The 14,608-nt window shown below is 48.7% G+C and overlaps 1 protein-coding gene across 3 annotated transcripts in view; it reads right to left on the bottom strand.

The window, feature by feature from the left end:
* NLRC5 (NLR family CARD domain containing 5) overlaps nucleotides 1-14,608 on the bottom strand; it is a 52,483-nt gene that overhangs the window by 12,619 nt on the left and 25,256 nt on the right. For 2 of the 3 annotated variants that reach the window (XM_086621127.1, XM_086621128.1), the window contains exons 18-39: nucleotides 14,396-14,479; nucleotides 13,264-13,347; nucleotides 12,341-12,430; nucleotides 12,170-12,217; nucleotides 11,621-11,695; nucleotides 10,506-10,589; nucleotides 9,650-9,733; nucleotides 8,042-8,131; nucleotides 7,873-7,932; nucleotides 7,137-7,220; nucleotides 6,579-6,662; nucleotides 5,893-6,255; nucleotides 4,861-4,926; nucleotides 4,337-4,420; nucleotides 4,178-4,261; nucleotides 3,486-3,572; nucleotides 2,951-3,031; nucleotides 2,279-2,362; nucleotides 1,799-1,882; nucleotides 1,084-1,167; nucleotides 321-404; nucleotides 146-229 (exon numbers count right to left, since the gene is read on the bottom strand). In XM_086621127.1, the coding sequence (XP_086477253.1) occupies nucleotides 146-229; nucleotides 321-404; nucleotides 1,084-1,167; nucleotides 1,799-1,882; nucleotides 2,279-2,362; nucleotides 2,951-3,031; nucleotides 3,486-3,572; nucleotides 4,178-4,261; nucleotides 4,337-4,420; nucleotides 4,861-4,926; nucleotides 5,893-6,255; nucleotides 6,579-6,662; nucleotides 7,137-7,220; nucleotides 7,873-7,932; nucleotides 8,042-8,131; nucleotides 9,650-9,733; nucleotides 10,506-10,589; nucleotides 11,621-11,695; nucleotides 12,170-12,217; nucleotides 12,341-12,430; nucleotides 13,264-13,347; nucleotides 14,396-14,479 (2,052 nt within the window). The remainder of the gene's footprint in view (nucleotides 1-145; nucleotides 230-320; nucleotides 405-1,083; nucleotides 1,168-1,798; nucleotides 1,883-2,278; nucleotides 2,363-2,950; nucleotides 3,032-3,485; nucleotides 3,573-4,177; nucleotides 4,262-4,336; nucleotides 4,421-4,860; nucleotides 4,927-5,892; nucleotides 6,256-6,578; nucleotides 6,663-7,136; nucleotides 7,221-7,872; nucleotides 7,933-8,041; nucleotides 8,132-9,649; nucleotides 9,734-10,505; nucleotides 10,590-11,620; nucleotides 11,696-12,169; nucleotides 12,218-12,340; nucleotides 12,431-13,263; nucleotides 13,348-14,395; nucleotides 14,480-14,608) is intronic. The other variant, XM_009984825.2, reaches the window with a different exon arrangement.

The raw sequence follows: 14,608 nt of genomic DNA, 5'->3' as shown, positions 1-14,608 counted from the left end.
CTCGCCCAAGGTACCTCATACACGAGCATTTTGCAGCCTCCCTGCTTTTGTTACATCATGTACAAGCACACCTGGGTCTCTCCAAACATTGTCACTAGAGGTCACCTCTCTGCTGATGAGAGACTGCAAAAAAGGAGGAACTTACTTGATTTCCTCCATGTAGTGCATATTCCTCAAGGCTTCCACGAGCCTGGAGCAGCCATCGTTACCAATACTGTTATGGTTCAAGCTGGAAAACAACATCCCCAGGAAAATGGATTAAGCTTCTGTTATTCAGTACCACAAGCTGGGCTGGAGGCAAGCTGCAGTCACATACTTACATCAGCCTTTTCAGAGCTGGCATTTCATGAAGTCCCAGCACAAGCTTAGGAATGGCAGCACTGCCGAGTTTCATGTAGCACAGGCTGAAAGATGAAATAACACAGGAACAACTAACTACTCAAAGGCAGTCGTGCGAGCACGCAGAGCAGAGGGGAGCAGGACAAGGGCGGAAGAGAAGCAGGAGTGTATGCTAGTCCCTGTGAACAGTTTCCAATGTTGTTCTCTAATGCAATTCTACTGGATGGGTTTGGATCCTAATAAAACACCAAAAGAATCCTAAACCTCTGGAGCAAGAACCCAGCCCCTCATGGAGCAAGGTGCCACCATGACCACAAGATGGCAAAGCTCTCGCGACAGTGACACCAACTTCATAACAGAAGGATGCCTTACATGTAGGGGCCTGGAAAAGCCATTTCTGCGTGCAGGCCACCAGATCATCCTCCAAGAGTGAAATGTGGGCTCTGGGATTGCTGTATGGGAAACCCTGCCTCCCAGCCGAGACAAGATCCCATGCGAAAACCACTGCCAAAACACTCGATTTCTCCACTGGACATCCCCTGCCACAGACTACTGATCTCCGTCTCTCTCGCTTGTTGTTCGTTGCAAATAAAAAGGAATTGCTTCTTCTTCCCAATCTGGAGCCCACCAGCCATCAGAAAAACTACATCTGTCCACAGCACAGGCAGAAGCGAGGCTGCAGTTTAACTAAAGCTTCTAGAAAGATCTAGCAGATTCAGGACAGCCTGGTAACAACACACTCACTTGAGCTCTTCAATGGCCTGGCAATTCCGCAAGCCCGTGATCAAGTCATCAATTCCAGTTGACGTAATACTGCTAGAGGTCAGCCTGCAAAACAGCAAGGATCAAAGAAGAAGGTCAGGTCTCAGAACACTGAGAACGAGGAGTTTACTTGCCCCATCCCAAACCCCAGCCAGCACAGACATCAGGGATCAGTGAGTTTGGAGAGATTTCCACCCCTGCTGTGTACAGGACTAGGAGGACCCAGTAGTTCAGAGATGTTCACATGATGTACATGTACCAACCAGCACAGTCTCTGCCTGGGCCAAGCAACCTCCAGCATTCCACTGGGCAGAGATGCCCTTTATAAGCCTGCCTCTCACTTCCAGGCAGCTGAAGAGGGCTGTGAAAAGGACTGAACACTCCTCATACCAGAAAAAGTCCTTTTACCCAGTAGGGTGGCGTAAACTTACCTACAACATAAACAAGAGCCAAGGTTTCAGTCCCAAATTGCTTTCACTTCAAAAAAGGGGAGAGGAAAAAACCTCAAGACACGCACATGGTGCCCCTATAACCACCTGTAGCACGAACTGCAGAAAGCTGTTGAGTTTACAACCTAGACATGGCTCAGGAGAGATCACAGAGCTTGTGGCCATAATCCAGACAAAGAGTGTTTCAGAGAGGATCGGTGTTTGAGCAAATGATAAAGATGTGGAAAAGACGGCAACTGGGGACATACCCAAACTTCTTCAGCTCTGGAAGCGGTAGCAGAATCCTGACTAGCATTTCTGCTTCATCACTGTGGAGCTCAACATGAGACCATCTGCAAGAACAGAACAACAGCCATGGGCTACCTCCACTGATGACAGAAGGTCTCCACCAAGACCAAAACTAAAGCATGTCTGTGCTGCAACACTGAACAAGTGTCACGACGTTGATTCTTGGCAAGGTCCCACAGGAGCTCCCAGCCACAATAAGACAATCCAGGTTATCTGAGCACAGGGGAGAGATTCAGATGCCTTCAAAGGATACCCCAGGAAGCCACAAGATCTACAGGTCTTTTACATTTTCCATCCAAGCACTCTAAATAAGGGACCCAGAGGGCAGGGACTGAGACCTTGCACTGGCCTCTCCCCTGCCCTGCTGGGTGCTCTCCTGCACACACAAGGACAAGCTACTCCCTTCCCGAAAAAATCCTCTATAATGCCTGGCAACTCACCTCAGTTCCTGAAGCTGAGCACATTTTTCACGAACCCTCTGGCAGAAGTAAGCACGCTTGACTTCTGGGTTGTACAGATTCAATCTGCAGGATACAAACACAAAAGGCAACCGTCAGCCACGATCAGCAGGCCCCTGCAGCATCACGCCAGCGATGATGCCGCCCACTGCAGCATCTGGTGCTCCTTAGGGCCAGGCTTAGGAACAGGTCAGAGCTTAGCAAGTGCCCTCCCTGGGCTCTCCTGTTATGTTCCATCTACACTACAGTCCAGGGTGGAGAAACACAGCCCTGCCCCAACTGCACAGGAAGCCAGTTGCCGCCTTCTTCAGCTACACAAAGGGAAAAAGACACTAATGCTGTTCTGTCTTTACACCTTCATGCAGAAGGCAGCATGTCTTAAGAGTCTTCAAAGTGCTCCTGTCTCCCGAGTGCTCCTGGTCCTGCGGGGAAGGTAGGGAGAACTTTTTACCTCGTGCAGGTCCAGTACGGGGCCTGAAGGAGGGTGGCCCAAAACGCACGCATGTGAATAAAGTTCCTCCTGCACGTGTGGCACAGAAGCGCTCTGAGACTGAACCCACAGAGACCAGAGCCCCGGACACTCTGAAGATATTTTTCATCCCACGGTGAGTTTCAGAAGAAGCAGAAAATAGGGACAAATAGTCACTTTCTCACCTGCTAACAACTGATTCCACCGTCTCCAGCCAGTGTGGGAACCTTACGCCTAACTGGAAGAGAGTTTTCTCTTTACATATCCTGGAAAGGTAGAGATTAGAGAATATCATAAGGCCCGTGAACTCTGGAGGGAGAGCAAATGCTGTTTTCCAGAAGAAAAATCAGGAGGAGCGTATGGCACAGGACTATGCTGGTGCATGAACGCTAACCACTCATCGCTGAAGAGGTTTGCAATATTTAAACTAGTTCCAAAGCCAGCCTAATCCGGGCACACTTTCTCCCAAGGGAGACCAGGAACACAGCCTCCTTTCCACTACACCTGCTAAGGCATGCGACCACAAACCTTCTAAGCACTTTCACCCACCAGACATTTGGGCCAAACCTGCTTCAAGTTGGCTAATGGCTTACAAATGCACCAGAGAGAGAATAAAGAACAGAAGAGCAAGTTAAAGTGCTGGCTTCAATCCCATTTCCTTAGAAGGATCAGGCTAAAAGAAAATATCTAAAAGATACCAGAACTTGAGATGCTACTTACGTGATCTCAGTAATGTTTCCACAGGCCTGGACAGCCAGCTGCAGGAGGTTTGTGACACTTTCTTTACATACCCATGGCTCTTCTATGCTGCAAAGCAGAACACAGGCAGCTCTGCTGTATTCCCATGCACAGACCCATCTCTGCCTCTGTCAGCTCAGCGCTCAGCGCTCTGCTACACACAGAAAGGCTGCTTTGCTCATCAGCCAGGTCTGCGTAGGAAACAGCGTGAAAACTGGGAACAAACAGAGAAGCAGCCCAGCTTCCCAGCAGAAGAGGACACGAACATCAACTTATCTCGTGCCTGCCTGCTGCTGAGAGCAATGAGAGGGAGCCTGGCCCTTGGGATCTAACGTAACACATTTTGGGGGAAGCGAAGAATTCGCTACCCAGGTGAAGTGCGGGATGCTCTGGCAAGGACACGGTAGGAATGTGGTCACCAGAATTAGCAACCTTCTTTGTAAAGCAGGGAGAGGTCTAGAGGCAGCACAGTTTCTGGCCATGGCTTTATGTGTATGAATCAAGGAGATAGAGATGAAATATCAATAACTTAAGAGTCACCCATGGGAATTTCTCAGGCCAATGCTACCTATCTTTGGAAGAAGAACAGTTCACTTTCAGTTTTGATGAAAGGAGATCTCAGATAAGCAGACAAGCCCCAGACCAACATCTAAAACAGCACAGTGATACAGTACCTGATTTTCAGAGGACCCGGATTTTTCCTCAGTGAATGCAAAAGCCTCTCTGCAGTTTGGACTGTCACGTTGTTATTTGAGGATCTAGAACCAAAGGTCATTGCAATGAACAGCTTACAAACAAGCCCAGCAAACGGGTCCAAGCAGCCACTAACTCACGTGTACTCTGTCAGATCAGTGCACTTTTCCAGGAGCAAGCACAACTTTTCCAAGTGCTCTGGCTGAAAGTGGCACTCTGCGAGTCTGAAAGGATGCAAAAGAGAACAGTCTTAGTTCCTCAAGAACAGTTCAGGCTTTCTGATCCAGAAATCTCAGGCATGACAACCTTTCCTGACAGAGAAAGAAGGATGACATCAAAACCTTAAATGCCTTGCAGGGCTTCCAAAAAAGATTGTGGCAACACTTCAAAAGCATCTGCTGAGATGCTCCGATACTGCATATGTGTATGCTAATGGGGCAGCTTTCTGCAGCACCCTGTCTAGTGATGGGGACTGTAGGCACACCTAGGTGAGGAATGGTCAGTGGGGAAGCAGTGAGAGAAAGGGATGTGGGATTCTCATCTATTAGTGCAAAATATCACCGTGCCAGGAGCTAGGAGGTACAAGAGGTTTTGTCTGCTTTGTCCTTAGGAAAAGGACACCACCTTTGTCAAAGAAATCACCAAAAAAAATCTGTACTATTACCTCAAAATCTTTTTTGGGTGATCTCTGCTTGTCAACTTGATGATTAAAGTTGCTTTGGAGCACAAACTGCACAGAGAAGACAGGTGAGTGTAAGATTTGGAGATAAAAATACTCTTTTTCCCAGTGGTCAGAGTTTAACTATACATGAAACTGCACGAAGCAACACAGCGCAGCAGCAACAGAGGCACCCGGCCCAGCCCCCCTCTCCCCACAACAAACCAGCCCAGGGAAATGCCTCATTCAGGTTTCGCCAACGCTAAACTGGCATAAGGCAGCACTGGTGGCTGGAGAAGCAATCCTGATCTGCTCTGCTTTAGCCTGCCTCCTCCTGTCCCTGCACTCTCTGACAAGCTCTGGGGAGAAGCTAAACCAGGAGACTGATCTGCTTTAAAACATCCCACCCCAAAGATTCAGCGCCCACATTTACCTGCAGGAACAAACGGAACTGACCCTGGTTCAATCGGGTTCATGACAGCCCAACCGCTCTACGTGACCACAAACATTGCTGAGGGCAGGTCTGCAGCGCAGCCCAGCCTCGGGGCTTGCATCCGTGAGAAAAAGCAGTTCATGTTGGTGCAACAAGCCCAGAACCCACGGGCTACTTTTGCCAGAGGAAAGGAGATAAAGACACAAATCCAAGTAAAGAACGTTGGAAATTGCTTTCGACAGACTCACTCTGAAATCTCTATATACTGAAATATAGGGACGTTTTTAGAGAGCAAATGCTGAGCCCTGCCCTGAAGAGGTTCATTTACAGACACATAAACGGCAACAACTGGTGCAGCTGAATACCTGTGTCTTTAAACACAAAAATGACCTGGCCCCATGGAATCACAGTTCTGCTGGCCTCCTCCTTGGCAGCTGTGCTTGGCCAGTAGAAACGGACATAACCAAGAGCTTTGCACACACTTACACACAAAGGGAGTCGAACACGTGGCCCTCACCACTACCACCTGAAGATCACACACTTCATGATAATTAAGAGGAAAACACGCTGGGAAGAATCAGAAATTAGTGAGGAGAAACACGCACCTGACTTGAACTTCAGAGGTATTTCCAGATGTGGCGAAGGCATTTACGAGACGCAGAACGCCATCCTGAGAAATCCTATTATGGCTGAGACTGCACAGGAGAGAAGGAAGGCTTTTCAGGTGCTGAGAGCCACGGTTGCCCCCAGGCTCCTGAGCCACAGAGGTGAAATTCAAGTTGGCACTGAAGGCAGAGCAGTTGGTGGGGTGCTCAGCACACCGAACCCCTTCACGACAGACGCGGCACCGATGACTCGGGTGACACAGCCAACTTCCAGCGTGCCTCGTGCGCTGCGGAGGCAGCCGACTGCTTGCAACAGCTGCTTCCCCACCAGAGAGGGAAGGGAGAGGCTGGTGTAGGGCATGCCTTGAGTTATTCAAAGAGGACAACGCACACAGAACAGGGATGAACTGAAAACTCAAGGGACTGGGTCAACTTCTGTCACACCACCCCACTCTGGGCTTTGTTACCTCCTGCTGACGCCAACAGAAAGGCTTTTACTTACTTCAGCAGGTTTTGGATCAGACCCTGAGTCACCCTGGCCTGCAGGTCTTGAGTTGTGCCCACGGCTCACTCAGACCTTACCTCCTAAGGCAGGTGGGGGCAAGAAACATGACAACCAGCTTTGGGAGAGATGGGGTGAACACCTTTCTGCTAGGGCACCTCAGATGCACAGTATGTTTTCTTACTTCAGCAAACAGGTAACATGCACTCGATGCAAGCGGTCCAAGAGGCACCTCAGGCCTTCATCTCCCAGCTGATTCCTGGAGAGACTGAAAGACAGAAGAACAAGGTGGCCAACCAAAACTCAGCCTTTTAAGCAGCAGTGCTCCTTTGAAAAGCTTTGAAGGAAAAAGCCAAGCTTCTTGGACTTAAATCCCAACTTGGCCATTAAAGGTCTGTCTAAAACAAACTGCTGCCCTACAAAACTATCTCACACAGAAGCTCTAGAGCAAGCTCAAATGATGACTCTGAACACAAGCTTGGAGCACAGCTCAGAGGAAGCAACAGCCACAGAGTGAAAATCCCAAGGAAGTTGTCCCACCAGCTCAAGCCCTCTTAAAATATACATATATTTTAAAGGACCTGTATGATTACTAATCAATTTTCTTTCTAAATAGTCTGAACGAGCACACACATACACGCAGACAGGCTGGGAAAGCCCAGGTGATGCTGAACCACGCCAACCCAGCTCTCCCTCAGTGACTCTTGTTCAAGGTCATGGTAACAACCCAAGCGCCACTTACTCGACTTCTGCCAGCCACCCACGCTGCTCCAGGACTCTGCAGAGCTCATCTATCTGCCCGTGACTGATGGCACAGTCCGTCAGCCTGCGTAGGAGACAGCAAGAGACTCAAAGCTCAGCCTGAGCAGGGAGAGCTGCCCATCAGCAGTTGTGTTTTTACACGAATCTCCACGTAACATTCCCCGAGACCAATGCCCTGAGCTGTGCCAGCGTTTGATACCTCTCGGAAACACCTCTCTAGGGTTAGTAGTGACAAACCCCACGTTGTAAGTGGGAAACAGGTCTTCTCACATTTTTTGCCATCTCCTTGGTGCCTAACTGGAGACATGTGACAATCTTCTTTACAGGGGCACCCAGCAACCATCAGTCCCAGAGAGGTTGCGGACACGTATCACATACACATCACGCTGATGCTCACATGGAGACTATCACCTAGAATTCAAGGCACGCATTTGGAAAATGTGGTGGCTAGGGCTAAATTCAGTTGCTTGTGCAGCAGAATTTGGTGCCGCTCAAGATGATCATGAGTAGTTCAGTAGCCACTCAAGAAAGGCACTGGCCTCTGCCATCCCAATGCATCCAAATGTTACTGACTTGCACTTAGGCAGTTGAATTGAAGCCCCAAAGCTTCAGCTACTAGCCCACGAGTTCTTCATACAAGAGATGTGGCTACCTGCACTAGTGTTTCAAACCCAATCAAAACAAGTGAATTATAATTAAGTGTTTTATGCCAGTACCTGCAGGATTTTTGGCGTCGCGTGCTTGTTCCTAAATGCAAAAAAGCATTTTCACTTGACCTGAAGCAAACACAAAAGACAGTCCTTCAGCAACGCTCTTCAAAGATGGCAAGCCTTATAGCCCCTTTAAAGCTGAGCTGCTGGGCTCCAAACAGTCCGAGTGTCTTACCGGACTTGTACCATTCTGACCCGCTCACAGAGGTTGATGGAGTTCATCAGTAAGACAGTGCAACGTGGAGAAAACGTGTTGTTCCTAATACTGAAAAGGAGGAGACAGAAAGAACAACAAAATCAGCTCCCAAGAAGAAAGGTTCCAATACACATGGCCCAATTTTCCCATATTTACTTTGAGATGCAAAGGGCTGGATCCACCTCGTTTCACTTAACATCAGTGAGCAAGGAAGTAAGTTTTGAGCGCTGGCACCCAGTGTTCCCTTAACTAAAGCACAGTCTTTGTTAGTCTCCTTTGACTGAAAAGGGAGCACAGACCAAGGGTTTACACTGAACAACCCTTCAGGGCTACTGCAATAGAGATATCCTAGACTGGAAGTAACCTCCTGAGTCAGCAAACTCAGTCTCTCGAGATATTGCAGCTCCTCCATAGAATCATAGAATCATAGAATCGTTAGGGCTGGAAGGGACCTTCAAAGGTCATCAAGTCCAACCCCCCTGCAAGGAACAGGGATATCTCCAACTAGATCAGGTTGCTCAGGGCCTCATCCAACCGGGCCTTGAACGTCTCCAGGGATGGAGCATCCACCACCTCTCTGGGCAACCTGTTCCAGTGTTCTACAACTCTCATGGTAAAAAATTTTTTCCTAATATCCAACCTGAATCTACCTCCCTCTATTTTAAAACCATTACCCCTTGTCCTATCACAACTGGCCCTCCTGAACAGCCTCTCCCCATCTTTCTTGTAGGCCCCCTTGAGGTACTGGAAGACCGCTATAAGGTCACCCTGGAGCCTCCTCTTCTCCAGGCTGAACAGCCCCAACTCTTTCAGCCTGTCCTCATAGGAAAGGTGCTCCAGCCCTCTTATCATCATCGTGGCCCTCCTCTGGACCCTCTCCAACTGGTCCATGTCCTTCTTATGTTGGGGACTCCAGAACTGGACGCAACACTCCAAGTGAGGTCTCACGAGGGCAGAGTAGAGGGGGAGAATCACCTCCCTCGACCTGCTGGCCACGCTCCTCTTGATGCAGCCCAGGACTACGGCATGTCCATGCTACGACATCTTGCAAAAGACAGCTGAGCTCCTTCTGGGCTTCTTGCCCACATGGTGGGAGTGCCCTAGCCCCTGACAGCACCTCTCCAGTCTAAATTACCAGCTTAAATGGCTGATATGCTGCCAGGAAACACGTCTGGCATCGAGCGTGGCGGGGCAGCGGATCCCTGCGGGGGCAGAGCTGTGAGATGCTGACCTCGCACACGGGTGGTCTGTTGTCACCGTGTGTCAACCAACAAGTCCTACATCTGTTACGGATGCTGGAAGTCATGTTCCATGAGACATGCTAAGTGAGGATTATCTGGGATGCTGTGCCTAGGGTGGGTATTTCTCCTCCTGTCCTTTTTTCCCCTTCTATGTATCATTAAAGAAAAAAGGTTTAGTGCTGCTTTGGTTCTAGAAACAAGACAGGAATGGGTGTGAAAGAGTTTCTGCATTTTTTTTGCCTAGCTTGTTAATCTACAATTACCGATCTACTCCTAAGGTATGCTGTGGTATGAGCACTTTCCAAACCAATGTCTCAGGGCAGCCATCGAGGCAGGGAAACATTACCTCAGCAGTGTCAGATGACAGAGGCACGGCAGGAAGCTCAGTAATGTCTTAATGCTTTGGTCACTCAATGAATTTCCAGACAGACTGTAAAACACGGAAGGAAACAAATTCCAAGAGAAACTGAGACAATCTGTAAGTATTTCTATAAAATCTACATAGACATGCACACACAGGGGCATGGGAGTGTCATGGGCAAGTTCTGAAAAAGGACGTGTCCAGAAATGCCCTGAAAGTTGGGTGAGATTCAGTCCCTATAGGCTGATCCCTATCAATGTTTCTCTACATCCCACAGCCAATTAACATTCCAGTTTTAAGAGTCTTACTTTTCCATTACTGTAAGTTTATAAAATGATGCTACTGATGTATTTCCTGCATGCAATACAGGCATTATGCTATTTTTATTTCTCGTTACTCTGTTTCCGTTCTGAGCAGTATACTCATTTTCTTAGTGCCCAGCTCCTGCCTGGAGTGAGCAGCTCTTCAGGAGTTTGGTTTATGGCTTAGTGGGCCGGGTACTATTGCTCTGGCTAAACTGCAAGCCGGAGTCTCAAGGAGCAGATGACAGTACTTGTGTATAGCCACATGACTGAGGAAGACCATGAGAACACATATGTGTTCTGGGGTGTTTACACACAGATGCTGTAGATGTAGGAGAAGCCAAACTCTGAAGTAGAGAGGGCAGTGGGAGGTGTGGGTTCATCTAAGCTTCTGGGTGAAGTTTTGAAGGGGTTTCTAGGAGGCTGTGGTGAGAGGACAGACGATTTACACTAGCTGCTAACCTGAACACGGACTCTGTATCTGCAGGTGGGGAGACAGACAGACAGACAGACAGGGCTGCCAAGTGCACAAGACTTACTCAATTTCTGTCAGCTGGGGACACTGAGTCAGTGTCTGGCACAGCCTGGTGACATCCTCTGGACCCACTCTGCAGTCCCTGAGACTGAAGCAAACGAAGCACTCAGGAGCTGAACGTTTCCCATGACCACGGTACCACAACACTCCCTTCATATCCCAGAGCCTCACATCTTAGGATGAGACCCACAGCAAGCCTCTTGCTTCCACTGCTTGTATTTTGTTACCTACAATCTAGGACTGAGAAGTCAAAACCTGTGACAACCAGAGGACTTCATCAGCTCCAAGCTGATTCAAGAGAGTCAGTCCACCAAAACACCATGTTATTTTGGGTGTTGCCTCCTTCCAGCCCCATCATTGGTACTCAAATTGTCTCAGGACACTGGACAGCATCCTTCCCTGCTCAACACTGTCTCAGCTCTCCCAGAGCAAAGCTGGGAATGGTGCCTCCTATCTCGTTCTCCGAGAAGGAAATCACAGAAGCCTCCCTGGATGACAAGCTGGCAGGTCTCCATGGGATGAATGTAGTAGAACTGTATCTCACGGGTAGAAGCTTCCCCTGCAGGAAAGCAAGACAATCCCTGCGAGCCTAGCCAAGCAAAAACCACACTATTTGTTTTCATATATAGGCCTGTAGCAGTGGATATTCCAAGTCCACCCCAAGAGGGTGCATTATCCACCCAGTCACCTCTGGCATATCACTGTCTCCCTCCGGTGACCACGAAGCACAAACACCTGTTGGCCCGATCTCTTTAAGGCTTTGCCAAATTACAGTAGCCAAGACCTTGTCCCTTGTAACCAAGCATTATTTTGGGGACTGGCCTCCCTGACTGGTTTCACCCCAGAAGAGGATGGAAGACACATATTTTAAAGATGCACCTTTTCCAGAGGTGTACTCGTGTGGAATCGGTCACGACCGGATAAAAGCAGAGGAAAGAACCATCTGCTTTCCAAGAGAGCCGAGCCTGCCCACGAAGGCAGGCAGGGCACAAGACAGCTCTCTGAGGAGACATAGCTGGAGGGATGGGTCTGGTCCACGCGTTACGCTACGGACACAGACCCCCACAGCCATCTCTCCCTGTGCTCCTGAGTGACAAAAGGGAGCTGGGGCTGCCATACCGAAAGCACCGTCCTTTTGCTTCGTGTTTGGGATGCGCCAGGAAACTACTTCTCCATCTGCTCGTACTTCTGGCCCTGGGGAAAGAACAGTTTACCCCATGAGTTGTGTTGATGTTACTGCCTCCAGGTAGCTGACTCCCCCGGAGGGTGAAGGTCGTGGCAGTGGCCTCACGCTCCTGTCTGCCTTTTCTGATCACCCGCCAGAATTAGGTTCATGTCATCCCCAGAAGAAAAAGGGCCTTATCACCCCTCTTCCTGCCCCCAGAGAGCTCTGCAGCCACACAGCACTTTGGGCATTTGCTATGCACTGGCCCAGGAGGGAGATAACTGCAGCCCCCTCAGCAGTGGGACATGGCTGGCTGCTCCATATCCTCAAGTCACTGTCAATCAATCAGCCATGAAACAGCTCACCCCGCTTCCACCACCCTGAGTTTGGAGCCACATGGCTCTTTAATTGGCACACCTCAGGCACTCACACATCACCATCTGTTTAAGATCTCATAAGGAGGAGTTTGAAAGGCTTAGATAGATGAGCGGGTGCAAATTTACCTGATTCTTTCCCAAAAGGTTAGGTGAACCACCTGCATGTGTCCCAAGCTGTAACCAGAAAAGAACATAATCAGGATGGAGTTTGAAGACACGTGCTCCTGTATCACTCCTTAAAAAACAGAGCTTGAGATCTTAAATAGCAAAAAATAGGAAAAGTACTTCTGTCCATACCTGAGGTTCATTGTTTTAACGTGTTCCAACGTAGACAAGGACTGAGCTAAGAAAAACACGGAGTTCAGGGAGATCTGGTTGTCATTAAGCCTACAGGACGAAGAGACAAAACCAGCTGCTGCAAGTAAAACAACCAGCAATCTACAGCGCATCACCCGGGAACAGCGATCCTTGTCCGACACTCACTGTGTGTGTTTCCAGCTACAGTTCTGCAAACACAACTCACTCCGGTGTTTTTTAAATTCGTCCTTCACTTTTACAGCTCAGAGAATCACAGAATAATTGAGGCTGGAATGGATCTCTGGAGATGATTTAGTGCTACTCTCCTGCTCAGAGCAGGGTCAAATAGAGCAGACTGCTCAGGACATTGTTCCAGCTGGGTTCTGAATATCTCCAAAGACAGAGAATCCCCGGTCTCTCTGGGCAACCTGTTCTAGTGATTGACCACCCTTACCATACAAGTGTTTTCTCGTGGCTCAATGGAATTCCTTGTATTTCAACACACCAATGCAAGGCAAAAACAACTCTGGCTGTAAGTAACGTTTATCTTCCAAAGGTGCCCACCTCAGGAGAGGAAGGACTGCTCTCCCTCCCGATGGAAGAACCAGGAGAAAAAAAATTCAGCAGGTTGCTAAAGGTCTGAGTCTGGTTTAGAAACTGGGTGACACACCAGCACACAAGACCACCTGTCTCCTTCATGGAGGACTGAATACAGAGGCTCTCAGGTGCTGATCTCAATCAAGCTTCAAGTGGAGTCAATCTGCTCTGGACTAGAGGTGGGGACAGTGGATCCACCCTCAACAGACACAGAATATAACTCCACTTGATCCTGAAGAGCCCTTCCCAAACGTGACACTGCGCTTCCATAACCCATACTCCCACAAAAACCCATCCAGGAGTAAGGAGAAACAGGAGCTACTCACTTGAGAGAACTTAACATTTTCAAATTTGGGAGGATCTGAAACAGCTGCAAAAGTCCGTCGTCTCCCAGAGAATTATTTGATAGGCTAGGATTTAAATAGAGGCACTTAATTTTCATAGAAAAAAATCCAACAGGCACAATCAGTTCTTAGTAACAAGAGCTCTGAAAGCAGAACATGGCATTCTAATCCAAACAACATGTGCAGTGCCCCTCTCCACTGACAATGAAAGCCTACAGGGAAACCAGAGACTGGAATTAACCAGTGTAAGACAGTCAGAAACCCAGCTCAGGGCTTCTCCTCTTCTCGTGTCCACCAAGTGACCCCTTTGGACTGACAGTGCTTTTTAATGCACTTACCAGAAGTCCACAGCTCTGAGAAATGATCAATCTGCTCAGGCCCCACAGAGGAGCCATGGGTCAGTCCTGGAGAAGGATATTATGCTCTCATATGAGAGCCTAAGGACTCCAACGGGCTATGGTCCATGTGAGATGAAGGGACACGATTGCTTAAGAAGAGCAAAGGCTAAAACTCTCTTCCACGGGCTGCCAGGCCTAAGGGAACAGCCAGCCCTCCGGTGGTGGTACATGGACTACATGCTTGTGCTGGTCCTTGTTCCGTCCTCAAAACCTAGCTGGGGGGGTGTTGGCTAACCTTTCCATCAGAGCTGGGCTGCCCACCTCTCGGTGTTAGCAAACAGACTCCCCACACACAGCACCAACAGAAGAAAGCGCTTTGGTGCTGAAGGTCCTTGCACACCGTATGTGGGATCACCAGCAAAAACACAGGCTGCCACCCTCATTTTAGGTGGGATTCTTCGTGCTCTGCAGCTTTGCTCCCACATAGCCCAAAGGCAAAAATGACAGGGTAAGGTTTTACAGCTTTTGTAGTATCTGAAGTCGGGCTGAGTGATCAAATAGTCCCTTTCTAGATTCATATCCTGCAATCTCTGCCCTAGGAGAGCCCTAGAACTGTATGTCTCCTTGGAAAAGGATATTAGTCCTTGTAAAGCTATGCCTTTCATAAGGCTACATCTCCACCATAATCTCTGTACAACACTGCAGAACAAAAAAGTGGCATTTTCTCAGTATCCCAAAGAACTCCAGGTAAAGACCGTAAAGAGTTAAGGACTCACTCCAGCTCGGAGATGCTGCTACATTCCTTCAGGACTGCACACAGCTTCTCCAGGTCACTGGCTTGAAAACAACTGTCTGTCAGTCTGGGAGGAAAGAGAAATCAATAGTCCAGGTCTGCAGGACTGCAAACAAGATTGCAAACTTCACTCTTCCAAAAAAAAGAGAATAAATGAGGAGATAATAATGAAATAAAAAATCCCCTTGAAATACCT

Source organism: Tauraco erythrolophus, chromosome 15 (assembly GCF_009769465.1).
Source record: "Tauraco erythrolophus isolate bTauEry1 chromosome 15, bTauEry1.pri, whole genome shotgun sequence".
Classification (NCBI taxonomy): domain Eukaryota; kingdom Metazoa; phylum Chordata; class Aves; order Musophagiformes; family Musophagidae; genus Tauraco; species Tauraco erythrolophus.
Note: the sequence above shows the minus strand (reverse complement) of the source record. Positions and strands in the feature narration are given on the sequence as shown.